We start from the raw sequence: 20,711 nt of genomic DNA, 5'->3' as shown, positions 1-20,711 counted from the left end.
ATCGTGACATATTTTCGTTCTTTATGAAGCATGTGTTGCGATGCATTTTGATCCATTGCCATTGCAGAAATTCAGTTACGTAAATTGGCCCTTAAAGTGAACCTGTATTTTGCCTGTGTTGGGTTACTTTATGACAAACCAGCACTGATCTACGTCTAAGCTGCAGATGAACTTATTTCTCACCATCAGCTGACAAGACATCTGGCCTAACGTGGACCCACTACTGTGTTCTCTTTGGCTTGGCCAGTGAGTTAACGTACATGCTAACAGCTTTGACTTTTTCCACCAGCAGTAAGTCGCACAGAGATTTCCCAGCAGGTTGGAACATAAGGATGATCTTTTTTTATTGCAGCCCTGAAGTAAGATTTAATTCCAGTTTATCAAAGGAATGTAGCTGAGGGTGGGAGTGGTCACGCAAAGTTTGTGCAATGTATGCATTCATGCTTTGCATTTCATATTCCTTTTTTTTTCAATTTTTTGGTAATATTAACAACTTACGGACCGCCGCATGCCAATATACGTCCTAACTTTGAAGAGGAATATCGTGGTTATGGCAGCAGCTAGCTGCCATAACCATGGTATCCTCTTCTTCGGTCGGCGGTCCACTTTCAGATAAAAGTGGTCTCTGCAGGGAATCCACCGCGAGATTACTTTTATCGGAGGCGGCCCCCTCTCCCGCGACACTCCAGTGCCCTCCGTCGCTTATCGGAGCCATCAGCAGCGGTGGAGGCAATTGGATCTTCTCCCTTGCTGGGTATGGAGATGAGTGAGGGAAAGATGGCCCCCACCCGTCTCCATACCACTGCAGGGTAGAAGCGACGTCAAAATGTCACTTCCGCCCATAGCTCTTAAAGGGCCATTTTTATTTTTATTTTATTTTTTAAATTACATTTTTTTTTTTAATTGCATTTTAGTGTAAATATGAGATCTGAGGTCTTTTTGACCCCAGATCTCATATTTAAGAGGTTCTGTCATGCTTTTTTTCTATTACAAGGGATGTTTACATTCCTTGTAATAGGAATAAAAGTGACACACTTTTTTTTTAAAAGAACAGTGTAAAATAAAAAATAAAAGGTAAAATAAATAAGAAAAAAAAAAAGAATTTTTTAAAATGCGTCCCATCCCACCGAGCTTGCGTGCAGAAGCGAACGCATACGTGTTCAAACCACACATGTGAGATATTGCCGCGATCAGTAGAGCAAGAGCAATAATTCTAGACCTCCTCTGTAACTCAAAACTTGCAACCTGTAGAATTTTTTAAACGTCGCCTATGGAGATTTTTAAGGGTAAAAGTTTGTCGCCCTTCCACGAGCGGGCGCAATTTTGAAGCGTGACATGTTGGATATCAATTTACTCAGCATAACATTATCTTTCACAATATAAAAAGAAATTGGGCTAACTTTACTGTTGTTTTATTTTTTTTAATTAAAAAAAGTGTATTTTTTCCAAAAAAGTGCGCTTGTAAGACCGCTGCGCAAATACAGTGTGACAGAAAGTATTGCAACGACCGCCATTTTATTCTCTAGGGTTTTAGAAAAAAAAAAGTATAATGTTTGGGGGTTCTAAGTAATTTTCTAGCAAAAAAAAAACTGTTTTTAACTTGTAAACAACAAATCTCAAAAAGAGGCTCGGTCTTTAAGTGGTTGAGAAATACGTGTATCATTTGTAGACAGTGGAAGGTGATCTCCATCAAGCCAGCTTAGTGAAGAGTTATTAAATGAGTCAGTTTAGGAAAGAATTATTAAAGAGGAGGGGCGGAGACTGTGGCTTTGCATAGGAGAAGGCTCGTGACATCTGGGGTCAGAGAGGAAGAGAGACAGCTGGGTGCGACCAGAGGGGGGTGTGACAAAAGTCTGGAAATCCCCTGGAGAGAGAGAGAGCTAGAGATTATTGGTGGACAATGGGTAGACAGAATGAAAAAGAACTGCAGGCTGGAGACGAGAAAATAAACTCTTTTATTAACCGCTCTACAAGAGGATATGAAAGTGCCACTGTAATGGCTTTGTACAGCGGAAGGACATAGCTCATTTACTAAATACAATCATCCTTGTATCTTGTATGTATATTGTTCTTTCACCGTTATCTCCGCCTGCACACCTCGCCCTCCCCTATGCTCCTTTCCTGGACAGAGATCACCTGATCCACCCCCAGCCTGTCTCTCCTCAATGACCCCTAATGACATAATCTGGTTATGAACACATCCAATTTAGATTATCTGTGATTACCACACTTAACCCTTTCATAGGCAGAAGCCCACAATCACCTTGGGCATTCAATAAGAATTTTGTCCCTGTCAGGAGCCTTGCACCCCGGGGATCAGGGTTGAGGTCCTACTCCTTCGGGGGTGGACTAAAGCACACCCTTAAGTGCACTTTTTAGTGTGTGTGTTTCACATGCACGTTTTTTTGTTCACTTGCGGGTTTTTGCCATGTCAGGTTTTGCACCACTGCGGACTTAAACAAAAAAAATCAATAAGTACTACAACTGATTTTGATACCTCACCAGTATATGGGGTATACACAATGCAACCTTGCCATATACCAACTTGGCAACTTCAGCCACTGTAATTTTTTAGACTGCACTTGACATACTGTTTAACTGAACATCCCATTGCCTTTCACAGCCACTCAGACCCTGCTGCTAATATCACCCCAGTTGCATTCTTGGTTTCAAGAAAATGTGCTTCCAGGTTGACATCCCTGCATGCACCCCATCTGCCAATCCATATTACATAGTAGGCTGGCCTGCACTGTAAAAAGTCTGCTTAAAACACAAATCCAGTTTTTAATAGACTTAAAGTGGTTGTTACCTTTGAAAAAGATTCACTGGCAGCCCCTCTGTTTCATCTAGGGATAAGGCAGTCTGTAAGTGTTTTTTTTTAATAAACAATGCCTTTTTCTCAGCTTTATACAGGCCAGCCACGTGGCTCCCGGCCGCTCTGCTACTCAGATCAGGGCTACAGCGGGAAAGGCCGAGATCTCATTCTGACGTCAGCCAGGGAGGTCACGTGGCCGCTCGGCACCTCCCACTGTAGCCGTTGATCGGAGTATCAGAGCGGCTGGGAGTCACAAGACCGGCTTGAATATAGCTGGACAAAAAGGTATTTAGAGGCTTAGTTTATAAAAAAAAACACTTACAGACTGCATTATCCCTGGATAACACAGAGGGGCTGTCAGTGACTATTGTTAAACTTTTTATAACCACTAAGAGTGGCAGGAGGGGGTAGGATTACCACAGATCCACACGGAGCTGACAGACAGGGGAGGGGGAGAGAGAGCAGGGCTGCAGATGACAGAGGTACATAAACTGACCACGGTAATCAGGGCTCAGCAGCCATGATTATCGTGGTCAGTGCACAGAGGGGGACACAGGAACTGGCAGGATCAGACAGGTATTTTACAGCCTAGAGAGGGGCAGATTAGACAGCACAAGCACTGTGCTGTTTAACCCGCTATAAGGGAACATGAGCTCTTCTTTTTTTTTTTTTTTTTTTTAGGGTTACAAGGTTACAAGCACTAAAGTGACCATTATACAGTATAAAAAGACTCAATTCTTACCTTTCCGGGGGGGGGGCCAGTTTATTTAATTGCTGCAGCCTAGTTGTTCGTTGGGTGCAGCAAATATTGGACCGTTTGGGTGTGTTAATCCATTACCCCCACCGCAACCACTGTGGTTTCTTCCACTGCCCCATATGTCCTGTAGTAATGTATGAGCTAGTAGGACAATTGAAATAAAGTGTGACCTGACACAACCCAATGGCAGGCCTTCATTCCTGATATAGATTGCAAAAAAGGAAGGGAAAAGTGGGTCTTTGAATGAGGTCTGTCATTGCAAATGATAATGAGATATGTAGATGTATGAAGATTATAAAATTTATTATCGCAATCTTCATAATCATACCAAACTTTTAAAGAGACATTTGTATCGAATAAATTGGTAGTCAAAATGACTTACACTTAAAATATACTGCATATAGCATACAATACAATTGATCAATTAACATGATTGGTATATAGAGTACAAATCAAGTGATACAACTCACCACATGAACATGATTGGTAAATTCATAAATAACTCATACATCAAATGAATAAAATGATATAATATGTGAAAGAATACATATTGAAACCAGGCATGGCTGAATATCTTTTGACACTTGACGCGTTTCATGGCATTTCAGCCACTCATCAGGAATGCGATGCAGGAGAAATGGGTAAATGGATATTGATATATAGTGCCCTCTAAAGGAAAAAATTCTTAAATAATGACAACATGTCAGTTAGTTACTTACAACTCCAACTTCTAACAAGAGGTTGTGGGGACCCCAGATAGAATGTCTGCCCCAGGGTTGAGGCAGGGAACTCCCCAAGGAACAGAGGAAGGCCAGGTAGCCACGACACAATCCAAGTGTAAAATGTGTGCACATAGCGTGCATGGCATGCTACAAAAAATGTGTAAACAGAAAATGAGTGAATGAACAAATGATTGTGTGTAAATGTGAAGGGTGAGCCATCTACGTGTTCCTGCAAGGGGACTACAGTGAGAGTAATGTGTGTGAATGTGCCCACAAATCGAATTGTATGGTATACAGGAAATGATAATGGTGATACTCACCAAAAATGTGCTTTATAATGCAAACCACCCCCGATATGTGTAAATGGAGTTATTGAATGACCCCATGTTGCCTGAAATATATGGTGCATGAGAAAAATCGAGTTAGGATACCCTTCCAAGTGATAGGATCATGAGAAGTGATCAACCGGCCAGTTCAGGCTGATATATACCCCCAATCCAGGGAGGAGCCCCGCCAACGTCATGCCAGACATGCCACCGCAGCACGGGGAAAGGCGAGGGATCACATCCTGTCTGCGTGCAGCATTACCGCCAGCAGTGGATCCCCGCCCACCCCGTCTGCAGCGTGAGATGGAAGGAGAGCGTCCCCGCATTACGGCTTCAGCTGACGGTGTGAGCGGGGTGCATGTGCATGACGCTGATGCGCCAGAGATCAATCCCCGCAACCACCAGAGGATGAGGCGGGAAAAGAGCTGCCGCGCGTCGCAACCTCGGGAGCCAGACAAACCGATCCCCACCACCCATGGGCTGGGCTGACTAGTATGAGGTTAAAGATAAACATTAAAGGAAGGCACTAAATGTAACCCAATACACTCTGTTAGACAAAGAAATATATGTTAAAACAATAAACTGCTATGTTTGAGGATGTAAATACTCAATAGTTAAAAAATGATAGGTGTGGCAGGTCACTACGGATGCAGGTGTCTTCCACAAATAGTAGGACAATTGAAATAGTGTGACCTGACACAACCCTCAGCTAGTAGGAGGAACCACAGTGTGCAATAAGGGAGCAGGCATTTTACTCACCCAAAATTGGGTTATGCCTGCATTGGCCATGGAGCAGCAAAGCAGAAGCAATTTAAAACGTGGGCTATGGAAAGGTAAGTATGAAGTCTTTTCTTATAGGGCATCTTCCCACTTGTCTGCTTTAATGCGTCAAAGCCCTTATTTTTTGGTGCCTGAGAATGCATGTCATGTAGAAATCTCATTCTTTCCTACTTGCCTGATTTACATCTATGTGCTACACATTAGTGTGAAAGACAAAGGAAACTCTATGGACTCAGTGACATTGACACATCTGCGTTACCATGCGTGCCTCATGCAAATGAAAAAGTTTGCAATTCCAGCCTTACAGCCTGGGCATTGTGTATAGGTGACCATGTAGAGACAGGGTTACTTTAGGATGTGCAAATACTTATGTGTAAATTGTATTGATAGTCTTAACACTGTTAGAGAAGTTACCCCACTTCCTGTCCCTATGACAGCCTGAGAAGAAATAAAAAAAAAGCAGTTGTCACTAGGACAGGAAGACACGGACAAAAATAACCTGACAGAGATTCCTTCCCTTTTTGAAACAAACATGTAGATTAGCGGGTGGGAAGGCGAAATTACAGACGGCACTGTTGTAACAGAAGTGCCAAAAATGCTATATCATCAGCACACCATCCTAAAAAATGCAGACAGAACAATTATTCATCATCCATAAGCAGAGATGTTTCAAGGCCACTAAGGACCTTCTCCGTCATTACTGCCTGAGCAAGATGTCCTTAGTAGCCTTGAGACGTCTTTGTGTAGGGGTAATGAATAAATGACCTGTCTGCATTTTTTTGAAAGGGTGTGCTGGTGATCTTTTATTTAAGGCATTTAGTGTCCCCATTGTGGAGATTTCCCAACACACCTTGTCCCGATAGAAAAAAAGGGGAAATCTCTACATTAAAAACCTGATGAGTAGACTGTGACTTGTACACAACTGCAGTATTTTCTGAATAGTTTTAACCTTCATTGATAGAAAATGAACCACGTATGACAGGTGAATTCAAAGTAACAATTAAAATATAGGCATATGTTATTATAAATATATGGTGGAATATGACAGGGCAAAAACTGATAATATCCACATACACACTATGGCCCCTTTCACATGGGCTTTCCCATCAGGTCCGCCTGTCAGTTTTTCAGGCAGACCTGATCAGACCCTCTATTGAACCTTATGGAGCGGTGGATGTCAGTGGTGACATGTCCGCTGACACCCACTGCTATCCGATCCAATCCTCTCTGTCAAAACCAGAAGAATGGTGACCATATTTTCCATCCGTCTGGTGGATCAGGTGAAAACGGACAGGCGGTCCGTTTTCATTCAATCTCCCCATAGAGAAAAGGGGGACTCTGACAGGTCCGTCTCTGCACAGTAAGCAGAGGCAGACCTGTCATCCGCCTGCTCAGTGGGGATCATCGGAGTGTTCCCCCGCTGACTAAAGCGGAGTCCACCTGACGGACCGACCGTGTGAAAGGACCCTAGAAGCTGATTCAAGGTTCAGGTCTTCCTCCTTTTGGGGTCTGTAGCCACAGCGTCTGTGTTATAAATTGTCAGAGGATTATCTCCTGTGCCAGGACAAGGTAATTTAGAGCCCAGGGCGAACTTGCCAAACGGCACCCCTTCCCCCCTCAAGATGTATGAGCATTATGTGTCGGCAAAAATTCCCTCCCTCCCAATACAGTCGAGCACTAATCTGTATGCTTACCCCTAAGCATAAATTACCCCTCCTCCCAGTACAAACCCCCCCCCAAGCAGACGTATGCCCCTCCTCCTTCCCAGTCCAAATTTCTCTCTTTCCCCAAATCCCCCTCCTAGCACAAATCCTCCACCTCAGATTTCCCCTCCTTGCACAAACAACCCCCAAACATCCTTACTAGTACAACCCCCCCCCCCCCCAAAAAAAACAAAAAAATACAAATAAAATGCTGCTTACTAAAGTTGGCCATAGACGTATGCCCCGTACACACGTTCAGAAATTCCACCAGCAAAAGTCAGATGTGAGCTTTTGGTCTGAAAATCCGACCGTGTGTATGCTCCATTGGACTTTTGCTGGCAGAATTCCAGCCAGCCAAATATTGAGAGCAGGTTCGCTATTTTTCGGTCGGAAAAAGTTCCTATCCGAAAATGCGTTCAACTGTATGCAATTCGTATGTGCAAAAAAAACGCATGCTCGGAAACAATTCGACACATGCTCGGAAGCATTGAACTTTATTTTCTTGGCTCGTCGTAGTGTTGTACGTCACTGCGTTTTTGACGGTCGAAAGTTCAGAGAACTTTTGTGTGACCGAGTGTATGCAAGGCAAGCTTGAGCTGAATTCCGTCGGAAAAACCATCCAAGTTTTTTCTGACGGAATTTCTGATCGTGTGTATGGGGCAGGAGCGATTTTCTTTCCTTCAACCAGTGTTGACAGCGGAATCCCTCCTGCGGAGCCATTGTGTTCTCCCGCCGGGAGAACACTGTGATCGATAGTAAAATCCTGCATGCTGTTTGTACCCAAGTTGATCAATCGATCAACTTGGGTACATTCAGTCTACCCATACATAGTTCAAATCTTGGCCGGTGCCTGCTATGGCCGGATTTACTTTGATAAAACGTTATTGTTCAAAAAAGCAACAGTATCCCACTAGAGTAAAGGCTGCTACAGTAGGGGTTTCATCAAAGTAAGTAAGCAGCGGTGCAGCTGCTTGTAACTATGATTTAGACTTGTTTGTCTGAAAAAAAAAAAATTAGCCCTACACCAGTAGAAATAAAAAAATGCAATTCCCAATGACATCCAGCATCATTCATCCTACTTCCTGTGAGTGTTGGGTGTCAGGGGCCCACCCCCTGGGGTTGTACTCTCAGTACAATAATGCAGAGAGCAGTCCTGACCTCCATCAGGGCAACCTTGTGGATTATAGAGAACTGCCCTGCACGTCACTTGGCAAAAAGACATCTGAATGATGGTAATTATTAAAATAAAAAGTACAAGCTGGAGGAGGGGGGACTGGAATCTCGCGCATGCACAATGCTTCCTTAGCCAAGCCTTGTTCTAGCTTCGGGATTGCTATGGCAACCGCGTCCCGCCTATCACAGCAGGTCTTTTCTGCCGATTAAGGTCACATTGGTATCAGACACTTCTGAATGGGACTAAAATCTTGCGGTATCACAGCGCAGTGGCGCAGAGAGGGGAAATGAAGGAGACAGCATACTTACAGCACAAAGAGAATGCCGTGAATCAGGGAGAATATGCGCAAGCGTGAGTGACGTCAAAAAATAGAATGGGACAGATTGCAAGCAAACGGAGTTTGCAGTGTATTCACTGATGATTAATATGTGTTAAAGTTATGTGGGAGGGTTTACAACCACTTTAAAGTAGAACTCTAATTTCTTTTTTAATAGTTGCTAATGCCGCAACCGTTTAAATATCAAAATATCACCTATTTACAATTATGCTTCCATTTGTAAATTTTGCAAAGCTGCCAATATAAGATTAGCTGATATACGAAACTCAATGATCTGTTTGTCTTATTCTCTTCTAGATGAACATCTCTTTTCCTGAGGCGGAGCTTGAACGCACCTTTGAGTATCCGTCTGAGAGCTGTCTGCTGGCAGAGTATGGTCCCTGTGAGGAGCCTGAGGTCCCTGTTCCTCCTCTCGCTCAGCCAGAGGAAGATGAAGAGGAGGAGAGTGCCCTGTTAGGCGGCATCTTAAGGAGGAAAGCTCTCATAGTGGGTGAGTAAAGCATCTTTTAATCAAGCTTTTTTTCTCATACAATTAGCATGAGAAGGGGGTCACTGTCAGCAACCACAGCAGCTCCATTCTTCACACTACAGATTTTCTGTAGATTACATAGGTAGGGTTGTATGTAAATCAGGACAAGGAAGCTAGGCAAGAATTATGTCCAAAAGAACAGGTCATATTCCAGGTAAAAACTTACATAAGAGGTTACATATAAATAAAGACTGGATACCAACATAGTTAAAAAGATTTGATCAGCTGTTGAACGCTTTTATGTTTTCTTGTAAGCTAGAAGACTGTGGGGGTTATTTACGAAAGGAAAATCCACTTTGCACTGCAAGTGTACTTGGAAATAAAGTTGCTGTAGATCCGAGGGGGACATGCAAGGAAAATAAAAAACAGCATTTTAGCTTGCACGTGATTGGATGATAAAATCAGCAGAGCTTCCCCTCATTTCAGATCTACCCCTCAGATTTACAGCGACTGCACTTCCAAGTGCACTTTCAGTGCAAAGTGGATTTGCCTTTAGTATATAACCCCCTGTGTCTGATGTCAGGCAGTTGATAGGGCAGCAGTTGATCTCTTCCCCCTGACAATCAAACTAATATGTCAAAGTGTCAGCCACAGAGAGTGCAAGCAAAGCTTTATAGGGGGACAAGCAAAAATAATCATTATAGGCCTAAGTAATTCTAATAAATTAGAACTATGTATTCAAATTTCTGTATAAGCCCAACCATGTCTGTTTCCCTTTAAAGAGACCCTGTGGTTAGACCATTCATTTGCACATCAATCTTTCCATAAGTCCATATATGCATTTAACATATTTTATGCATGCTAGTTACCAGTGTATCCCTCTTGTGTAGGCATTCAAAAGCCAAGAGCCTTGGATGTGATGTCAGCAGCATCAGTAGACATCGTGCTGACACGCTATTGTATTCCCCTTTGCTCCTCCCTCTCTGCTACATAAAAGGTTATATAGGAGCTGGGCCAGCTCAGACAAAAGACACTCCCAGTAGAGGAGATAGCTATGTTGTGCAAGGAGGGAGGAAGCTGTGCTAGAGAACTGAGACTTCTTGTGGTCAAATTAGCTAGCATGTTCAGAGGTGCATTGCAAATCAATACAAAATTGTTCATGGAAAAGAAAAAGGCTGCAATAAGCATTTAAACTACTTTATTTTGTGCTTTTGCCTCCAATTTTTAAGGTTGCTGACAAGATTTCTTTAAAGTATAACTAAAGGCAAAACTTTTTTTTTTGTTTTAGACTGAGTGCAGAGGGATTCAGGGGCGGACTGATAACTCATGGGGCCCCCGGGCGATAGGAGATTATGGGGCCCCCAGGCAATCAGAGATTATGGGGCCACTCAGTATACACGCACACAGTATACAATCACACAGTATACACATACATGTACACACAGTATACACAGACAGATGTAAAATACTAAACACAGATTTATACATACTGTCCCTGGTTTTACTGAGGCTGGCAACCCTGATGGGGCCCCCTAGTGGCCCAGGGCCCTCGGGCAGTGCCCGAGTGGCTCAATGGTCAATCCGCCCCTGGAGGGATTATAGGTTATATACTGACATTGTACTAATGACACTGGCAGGGAAGGGGTTAACATCAGGGGCGATCAAGGGGTTAAATGTGTTCCCTCAGTGTGTTTCTAACTGTGTGGGGGGGGCAGCCTGGGACAACACACAGATCCATCTTCCTGCATAGCAGGAACACAAGATCTCTGTGCGATCCCCTGTCAGAACAGAGATCTGTCTAGTTTACTATGGCAGATCCCCGTTCTGTCTCTGCGGGGAACAATTGGGGGCGGACATTGAATCCACCGGACCTGCTGATTGGCTCCCCTGCTGGCCAATGGGTGCACGCATTCGCCCACAGTACCTCTGCACAAACCAATGTACAGCTATGGATTTGCGCAGCCAAGTCAACCTGCAGCACTATAACTGCGGCGGCTGGTTGGCAAGTGGTTAAACAAGCTGAGGTTAGAAGCTGATTGCTTTCTCTGCAGAATTGTGATTAATTTTGCCCTCTCTAGCGTTAGTAAATAAACCTCATAGTGGCCACAGACATACTATCACTCATGGCCATTTTCATGGGAAAAATTTAGCTGACTGATTTCCTCCCCGAATCTCGAGGAAGACCTAATGAAATAATTCCTCCTAGCTAGGATGGTGCTTCACAGCTATTTATTCCTTTATAAATCGGTACACTATGTTCAGCTAATAAAAGCAGAGCAGAAGCTGAGTTTAGAGGCATTTCAAGTGCCAAACGCTTCTAAACCCGGCTAAACGTGGTAACATTTCGTTTAGAGCCGTTTTTCATTTTTGGCTATTTTTATTTTTTTTAAATGCTTCTAAACGGAAACGCAGCAAAAAATAGATTCAGAAGCTGAGTTTAGAGGCATTTCAAGCGCCAAACACTGCTAAACGTGGTAACTCTCGTTTAGCTGTGTTTTGTTTACAGCCGTTTTTCATTTATGTCTATTTTGGCAGCAAAATGTACGTTTTAAACATGGGTTACTATCTGTAAAGTTAAATCGTTCAGGAGAGGTTGTAAAAAAGTCCCGTATACATGAAGCCTGTCTGCCCTCTCAGTGGCCTGTATGTGAAATATTACCATATTTGTGCTTTTTATATCATTTCCTGTTTCCTGTGATAAGCTCTATCAAGCAGAGCTGCTACACCTTATGACTCAATTTATAGTCTATACATAATGTGCAGGATTGTATCCTGAATTCTCTATTGTAATGTATTGCTGTGGTTACTGTGGTGGGTAATAAAGACATTACCCAAAACACCAATTAAAACTTTGGGTTTACAGTTGACTTTATTCTCTTCTCATTGTAACTGCTATTCTTTAGGAAACATTTCCTCAATGGCGTAAATTTTATTGTAATCTGAAAGTTACATTTAAAGTTTTGGATAGCGCAAGGAAGGATTAGAACATCTTAGTTTTTATTGTTATGTCCTTACTGGGTTGATTCACCCTCTCTGTTTATCTTGGTGATTGTCACTGGGATAGAAAGTGATGGGAAATTCAAAATGTTAGCATTGTCACCAGAACAAGAGGTAAGGAGAAATCATCCAGTAAGGATTGTTCCAGTGACAGTTGTCTAAGGTTGGGTGCATACTGTCGATTTCTTCTATACAGCAAATTTAACGATTAGAAATGTGTTCATTCGCAGTAAATTTGACAAAAATTTCCATCCTAGTCTTTTGATTTTGCTTGCTCTGGGAAAAACCTATTGTCGAATCGTCCCCTTTAACTCATAGATAATCAAACAAATGTTCTCAAAACTAACAAAATTCTACAGGTGTAAGGCCGGTTTAAAAAGGAACTCCAGTCCCCCCCAAAAAAAATAAAAGTCAGGATCTACAAATACTGTAGCTGCTGACTTTAAAAAAAAGGACACTTACCTAACTCAGGATCCAGCACTGTCCTCAACCAAGCCAACTCTTCAACCGGCTTTGGGTCCAGGAGCCTGCATCTTAACTAAGGGAAACTGGCAGTGATGCCAGCTTCCTACTGCACATGCGCGAGCCGCACTGCACTTTGTGAATGGTCCCACGGTCTTCTGGGATCTGTGATGTGTCCCAAAAGGCTGCAGGCGAAGGAGAAGGGGCCGAACCTCTGCTCAGATTGCCACGACAATCTGGCCAGAAGTGGGGGGAGCTGGTACCTGTCAAAACCAGGTACCCACTCCCCTCCCCCCAAAAAAGTGCCAAATGAGGAGGGGAGAAGGGGGAGGAGGAGGAAGAGCTGAACTTTCCCTTTTGAGTGAAGTTCTGCTTTAAGAAGGGAATGCCCCTCACTCTCTCTTCTAACTTCCTGTTGCATCTTATTGGCAGGAAGTTGAGGTAAAATTCCCCAACAGGACACAGACAGCAAAAAACAAAAAACTGACTAGGATTTTAACCCTTCCCAATTTTTAGAAAAAAAAAAAGTTTTGGCTAGACTTGCACTTTAAAGGGCACCTGTAATGATAGATACGTGTATCTGCATTTGCTGATTTATTTGTAAAAATGCAGTCTCTGCCTTTTCAGCCTTCTTTGTCCTCACCACCATGCCTCTTTGTTCTGTTTGTTACAGATGAGTCTTGCAAGCGCTGAAGATCACACTCCATGTATCCTTGGTACAGATCAGCAAGCACCTGTGGATCTGGGTTATTAAACCCCTGGAACTTCAACGTTTACCGATTTAAAACCAGGCGACCAGCTCACATCTGCTAGTTTACCAGTGGATCTTTGTTACTTCCAAAGCCAAGAGCTGGAACCTGTCTACCAATGAATGGTAGCTTAGCCACTTGGCTTAGTGTTACAAGTGATGATCTGGTTACTGTTGAAGCTGTTAAACATTTATACAAAATTATGGGTTCCGTTAAGACTTTTTGCTAAGAATTGGAACAGTTTATTTTTTTTCCCCTGCAACTTGGTGGCTTACCAACTGTTTATGGACCTAGCTACACTCAACTTTTTTGAAGCAGAGCTGGTAACAATGACTTGTTCTTATACAAGTTTTAGAGGTGAAATTAGATATAGCTAATGAAGCACAAAAAATCAACCTAGTTTTGACCATCTCATTCAGTTCACTTTAACTTTTTCTCCAAGCTAACTGTGTCATCACACCTTTAATAAATTTAATCTTCCCAGTTACTAGCATGCCAGAGTTTAGTTTTAGCGGAACTAGTTATCCCTGCCAACCACTGAATGTAGACCTAGTAGCTGCTTGCTTTTACATATCCTTTTGCATGCTAGTTATTGTTAGCAATAATAATTAAAAAAAAGAAAATAACCATTTGTATTTAGTTAGCCAGTTAGTTTAAGCAAGCTTCTAACTTTGAAACAAGTTTCCAGTGAACTGTTTTAACTTTACTAGTAAGCCAGGAAAATTGCTGGTTAAACTAGTCAAAGGTACTGGTAAATAGAAAGAATAGTAAATACCACTGGTATAACTTAGTTGGCTGGGGATCACCACTTGCAGCCATTGAACAAAGGGCAAATATTGGCTCAGGTTTGTTACACTTTTTAGTGAGGACACACTGGTTCAAGCTAGTTTACGTTACTAGTTAGTGTTACCGGCGAGTATTTTTTTTTTTTTCAACTGCTTTTGTTTTCCTTTTTTATATATATATTTTTTAATATTTTTGTATTTTTTCTAAAGATGCTGATAAGCAAAGAAGCATTTGCTACCCAGGCTTTAAAGTTCAGTATACATTTGAGTGCCAATTCCTGTGTTGATTGGTTGGAGCGAAGAGTAGTCGTATTATAATGGCTTGCTCGCTTCAGCTGTATTGAATGTTACCATGTTTTTTGTTTTTTAGGTTCTTGTTACATTTTTTTTATAATGGAAAATCAGTTGAAGAGGTGTCTGTGTATCGGTGGCAGCCATTGTGGAGTCAGTCATAAGAATTTGAATATTTACAGTCTAGAAGCTCACTAGACTGAGCTCCGAGGTGTCAAAAATGGTTTACAGTATAGTAGAATAAGCTGTAAAATGCAGCATTGTAGACTTAGTGGACGCTGCATTTTTTAAGATTTTTTTCTTGTAAATGCTACCTACTATTTCTTGTAAAGCATGTTAAAGAGACAATGCACTTGCCCATTCAGCAAAGCATACTCACTAATCATGCTTTTTTGGTGACTACCTGCTAAGTTGAAGCTCAAGCTCTGTTGCTGTAATGCTACCAGGTTACATAGTTAGTCTGGTTGAAAAAAGACACAAGTCCATCTAGTGCACCCAATAAACCAGGTATGGGGGAGCACTTGACTTTCCCTATATGCAGCCAGTCACCCGGCCTGATCACTGTCATGTAGGCAGTGATATTCACTTAAGCTGGGTATACACTGTGAATTTCTTTTTTCATTTATCCAGCAGGTTGAGTGAATAAAAAACACAAGAGGTGTGGATGCAAGGAGAACTCCTCTGCTGCGCTTTTGTATTCTGACAGCGGTGCCAATTCCCCCTGGCAGGATACACTAATCACTGTTGCAGCCATTGGCTGCAGCGGCTGATTCAGTGCTGGTTTTCTTGAGAAGGTTTCACATGGATCAAGATTCGTCTGGTTCCCGCTGAACTAGAAGAATTTCGATGTGTGCACCCAGCTTTAGGTAAACTCCTACAATGCAGCTTACCTGGGTTAGGTTCTTGCAGCAGCAATGGCGTGAGAGAGCATCTTTGGGTGAGCATACCCTACTAGTTGGGTTAGTGGTTGTGAACTCCTGTGTGATCTAGGAAATTCCTAAACTCTCCCCTTTGCAGTCACATTCTTTTCAGTCTTCTAGTAGTTTAAGTGTGATTAATAAAAGCAGAAGAAATGAAACATGTTTCAAGAAGTAGGCCATTAGTACTTTGAGTTGGTGCTCCAGGATGAGGTGTAGTGCCCCATTGGGTAGTAGGGATGCTAGCATAAGAAAAACTCATCCAGTTAGCAACAAACACAAAACCGCCGCTCACGATAGCCGATCCTAGTGTGGATGTATACATATGAAAGCCTCAGTCAATGTCGTTCCTCGGGCCACACCCCCTGACATGTTTTACTGGGGGGGATTAATCATAGTGGGTGGTGCAAAACATGTCGGGGGGCATGGTCCGAGGAGTGGCATTGACTGAGGCTTTCACATGTATACATCCACACTAGGATCGGCTATGGTGAGCGGCGGTTTTATGTTTAAATGCTTTAAGAAGTGCACTCCCAGCTAGCTGCATGAGGGCTGAGCACTTCAGGCATGTAGCTTGCTTTAATGCCTAATGAATGCAATGCTCTTCAGATTAGCATTTACAAGCTAAGAATAAATGCCCTTGTATGATTACAAGCCTTACATGCCTAACCATGACAGCATGTCAGTCCTGACTGGACTGAACCTGATTAAGGCCTGGTTCACACTGGTGCAACATGGTATCCGACTTGTGAGAGCACAAGTCGCATGACATGTCAAATTCAATGTTTCTATACGAGAGCCGTCTTAACTGATCCGTCACAAGTTGCTTGGGCTTTAGAAAATGTTCCTGCACTACTTTGGTCTGACATTGATACGACTTTAATGCCATAGAGCAGTGATGGCGAACTTTGGCACCCCAGATGTTTTGGAACTACATTTCCCATGATGCTCTACACTGCAGAGTGCATGAGCATCATGGGAAATGTAGTTCCAAAACATCTGGGGTGCCAAGGTTAGCCATCACTGCCATAGAGTGTAAAAAAAAGTCACATTAAGTCGGATCAAAGTCAGACTGAAGTTGCAGGGCAATGTTGGATCGGAAGTTGCATGACTTTTATGTCGGAGCAGTGTGAACCTGGGCTTAGGGCTTTGTTCACACAGCACCTTTTGCTAAAATGCTTGATTTTAACATACAGGCTGCTTTTAGTTCAGGGGCAGCGAGTTTTTAGTGTGATGTGCACTTAAGCACAGCAAACAGTTTACTTTTTTTTAAATTTTATTTGAAGTGTCACAAAGTGACGTTTCAATAATGTCTCCACATAGCTGTGCCCTGTAGTGACATGCGGTGCCTTCCAGTGTGCTGAGGCAAGATCCTACATATCTGCATTGTACTGTAACTCACTGCACCGCACCTCCGGCTGCATTGCAGTGTGAACAGGGCACATAGAAAACAATTGTTTTCTGTGTGCCTTGATCTAGTAAGTAAAAAGCACAGGTCATTGCAAGTGTAAACGAGCCCTCAAGGTTAATAAAGGTCTATTCAGGACTAAAACGTAACTATGTTGGCTGAACAAGGCTTTCAATTTTTGTACCTTACTCTGCTGTACTGTGGACTCATTTTATTTCTGATCTGGTAGCAGTAAGTGATGAACACAGTTTTACCTGCTCTGTTTTATATTATTGCTGGCACAGGCAGACCACAGCATGATGGCTGCTATGGTTTCCTGGGGTCACATACATGTGCAACAGACTCTTTTAAAAGTTTTTTATTGAGCAAATGACTATAAATACAATCCATTCTATGGCTCTTTAAGCAAAGCTTTTAGTCTCACAAACCTTTGAATTTTCTAAATGCCCACAATACAGATATATGGACATTTCCATTAGGCTTGTAGCACATAATGCAGGGCGGAAAATATTATCCTATTTCCAGATGTGGGCGGTGATCTCCCTTTTGGGACCAAGAAAATTGTAATGACCCAGTTAGGATCAAAAGCTTCCCCACTACAGCCAAAAGAGAAAATTCCAGTTTGGGTAAGCCTGTGTTGCCCACCACCACCGGATTCCAAATTATAGACTCCCAAGGACACCTCCTTTTTGTTTTTACCGTTTGGCAGAATAAAGTCCAAGCATTGAAATCCAGTAGTTCTTCTTGACAAAATGGCTGCCTCCAGTGCGTGGCTATGACAGGTCTTCTTTGCACCCTTTACACGATAATACTCCAGCAGAGTTACCTCTGCTTCAGTAATGCACTGTGTTTTGCACTTAATTTGTAATGTTTTAATATGTGTTTGTATATGTTTTGTCATTTGTATTTCTTGGATGCATGAGAATTAGTAAACTGTATCTCATCTATGTACATGCTGTAAAATCAGACATGAGCTTTACTTTTGGCTGCCAGGACCTGTTTGGGTTTGGGACATCAGGAGTTGTAAAAATCAGACTAACCAAAGTCTCAGAAATTTTAAACAGTTAAGGACCGCCCTATAGCATATTTACTGCTACAGGGCGGTCCTCCTGTGCAGAATCGTGCGTGCGTGTGTATGTGTATATATGTGTGTGTGTGTATATATATATACAGTAGAAGCCGATCAGTGGGTGCCGACCAATGAATGTCTGCCAGCACCCACTGATTGTTGGCCAGAGACATAGAAAGGAGCTCTGCCTATGTAAACCAGGCAGATCTCCATTCTGATAGGGGGGAAGGAATGGATTTTGTGTCCCTGCAAAGCACGGAATAAAATCCATCACTTCTCTAAATAAAAGCAGCACACATAGTACAGAATAACACCGGCTAGGCAAATGGTTAACCCTTTGAGTGCCCTAGATGTTTAACCCCTTCTCAACCAGTGTCATTAGTACAGTGACAGTGCGTATTTTTAGCACTGATCACTGTATTAGTGTCACTGGTCCCCACAAAGTGTTAGTTAGTGTCCAAGTGTCCGGTGCAATATCCTGCTATAAGTTTCCGATCGCCATCATTACTATGCATACCATAGTTTGAAGATGCTATAACATTTTCTCAAAACATCCAATACACGCTTATTTTGTTTTTTGTTTTTTTACCCAAAATATGTAGCAGAATACATATTGGCCTAAATTCATGAAGAAATTTGATTTTTTTTCAATTTTTTTACTGGATATATTTTATAGCAGAACATAACAATTTTTTTTTTTAAATCTTCTGTCTTTTTTTTGTTTTATAGCGCAAAAAATAAAAAATGCAGTGGTGATCAAATACCACCAAAAGAAAGCTCTATTTGTGGGAAAAATATTATAAACATTATATTGGGGTACAGCGTTGCATGACCGTGCAATTGTCAGTTAAAATAATGCAGTTCTGGATTGCAAAACAAATGGCCTGGTCAGGAAGGGGGGTAAATCTTCCAGGGGTTGAGTGGTTAAACAGTTTTGAAATCCTAATTGGTTTAAATTGGCTAAATACATTCCAGGTACATCAAAACAAAAGGAGTACAACATTTTACAGTTGTTTCCTTTGGAAAGCAGCCACAGTCTGAGTAGAAAAGCCTTTTCCCTGCCAGGCTGCTTTAGAGAAGGGCCATTGCTCTTTGTGTTGAAGCAGTGGTCTCTCTACGGAGTCAGCAGTCAGCAGGGAGCATGAACTTTGCTGATTGCTCAGGATTACGGTTCATTAGGACAGATGATTTGCACAATAGGGGCATCAAAAAGCAGCATTTTTGCCTTTTTTGTAATGCACAGCAATGCAATTGTGGTGTGGTGCACTGCCCATGATTGTAAAAGTATATTAGGGTGCCATTCAAAAAATGAATGTTAAGCAGCAAAGAATATTCATCCACCTCGTTTGTGTTAAAGGAGGAATCTTCAATCATCTTGATCTACCATGTCACCAGCCTTAGTCATGCACCAGTTTAGAGACCATTTGCATGCTAGCCTATACACATACGCTATCCATGTTACTATAATGCTGCGTACACACAAGCGGACTTCTCATCGGACTGAACTCCGAAGGACTTTTCCACGGAGTTCCGATGGAGTTCCAACGAAACGGAATTGCCTACACACGATCCCACCAAAGTCCGATCGTTTAGAACGTGATAACGTACAACCGGACTAGAAAAGGAAGTTCAATAGCTAGTAGCCAATAGCTGCCCTTGGGTCGTTTTGGGTCCGCCGGACTAGCATACAGACGAACGTTTTTTTTTTTATAGGAATCAAGTCCGTCGGAGAGATCCCTTCAGATTTTTCGACAGAAAAGGTCCGATGAAGCCGACACACGATCGGAATGTCCGACGGATTCTTTCCTTCGGACTCTTTCTGCCGGAAAGTCCGCTCGTGTGTACGCGGCATTAGAGATGAACCCAGGCATCCTCCAAACTCATCTTTATCCAAACATAAAATGTGCACGTGTTTTTACGCCAATCAGCCGTGGGCTGGATGATTCCCTGCCCTGCAGTACCCAGGTAAATATGGGCATATGTGTATATAAGGGCACTGATGTCACCAGCATTCCACCCCTTTGTTTACACATGCTGCAAGGTGGGAAATATACTGCTTCGCAGCTCTTTGTGATTAAAAAAAATATATATTATATTATATAATAGTTGTATTTTTATTTTTGAATAAAGGTGAGTTTGGAGGATGGTCAAGCTTTTCTGTAGTCACTATGTGCATCTTTACATCCGTCTGTCAGTGTTCTAAATTACAGTTTGTACATTTGCTTGGAGCTCTTAGTATAGGTTATGAAACGTGACGTACAGGTGGGAGAAATCAAAGAATATTATAAAGTCCTCATTTGATTTCCAGCATGTTACATGATTGAGATGTGGAGTTTTGTTTGTTTTTTTTCATGAATGTGGCATGGCAGAATTCAAAACTGCATCTGAGTTTAATGAAAAGAATCGTGGGTAGATTGTTTTCACTGCCCTCAGCGCCTCATTATATATTAGTTAAGGGTCAGGGGATTTTTCAAACTATACACTGAGATACAATTCTCTTTCTTACTAAAAACAAACTCTTGTCACTTTACTATGCTTTCTTATATAGAGGTCACCTGTAAGGCTAGGTTCACACAATTTGCATGACAGGAAAGTGTGACCGACTCTCAATTGAGCTGGTTCACACAGCTCCGGAGCGGCCACAGAGCGCTCTGCAGAAGGGTCCTGTGCATCTTTTGGCTGAGTTTCAGGTCTGAATTCAGGCAAAAATTCGGACCTGATTCACCCCTAAAACAGTGTACAAAGACGCACCGGACCCCCTGCCACAAGCCACTCCGCAAATAGCGTGAACCCAGCTTGAAGAAGCAAGTAAAAGAAACAAGGAGGGGAGGCGCCTCTAAGTGTAGTATTAAAACAGTATCATTTATTGCACAAGATTAAAAACACTTAAGCCCCGTACACACGATCGGAAATCCCGCCAGCAAAAGTCCGATGAGAGCTTTTAGTCGGA

At 42.3% G+C, this 20,711-nt stretch overlaps 1 protein-coding gene across 2 annotated transcripts in view; it reads left to right on the top strand.

Annotated features, from left to right (window-relative positions):
• Positions 1 to 18,539, top strand: part of PPP1R18 (protein phosphatase 1 regulatory subunit 18) — a 101,348-nt gene extending 82,809 nt beyond the window's left edge. For both annotated transcript variants that reach the window (XM_073598896.1, XM_073598895.1), the window contains exons 4-5: positions 8,912 to 9,104; positions 13,216 to 18,539. In XM_073598896.1, the coding sequence (XP_073454997.1) occupies positions 8,912 to 9,104; positions 13,216 to 13,235 (213 nt within the window). In that variant the 3' untranslated portion in view covers positions 13,236 to 18,539. The remainder of the gene's footprint in view (positions 1 to 8,911; positions 9,105 to 13,215) is intronic.
• The last annotated feature ends 2,172 nt before the right edge of the window (positions 18,540 to 20,711 follow it).

Source organism: Aquarana catesbeiana, linkage group LG09 (assembly GCF_042186555.1).
Source record: "Aquarana catesbeiana isolate 2022-GZ linkage group LG09, ASM4218655v1, whole genome shotgun sequence".
NCBI lineage: Eukaryota > Metazoa > Chordata > Amphibia > Anura > Ranidae > Aquarana > Aquarana catesbeiana.
Note: the sequence above shows the minus strand (reverse complement) of the source record. Positions and strands in the feature narration are given on the sequence as shown.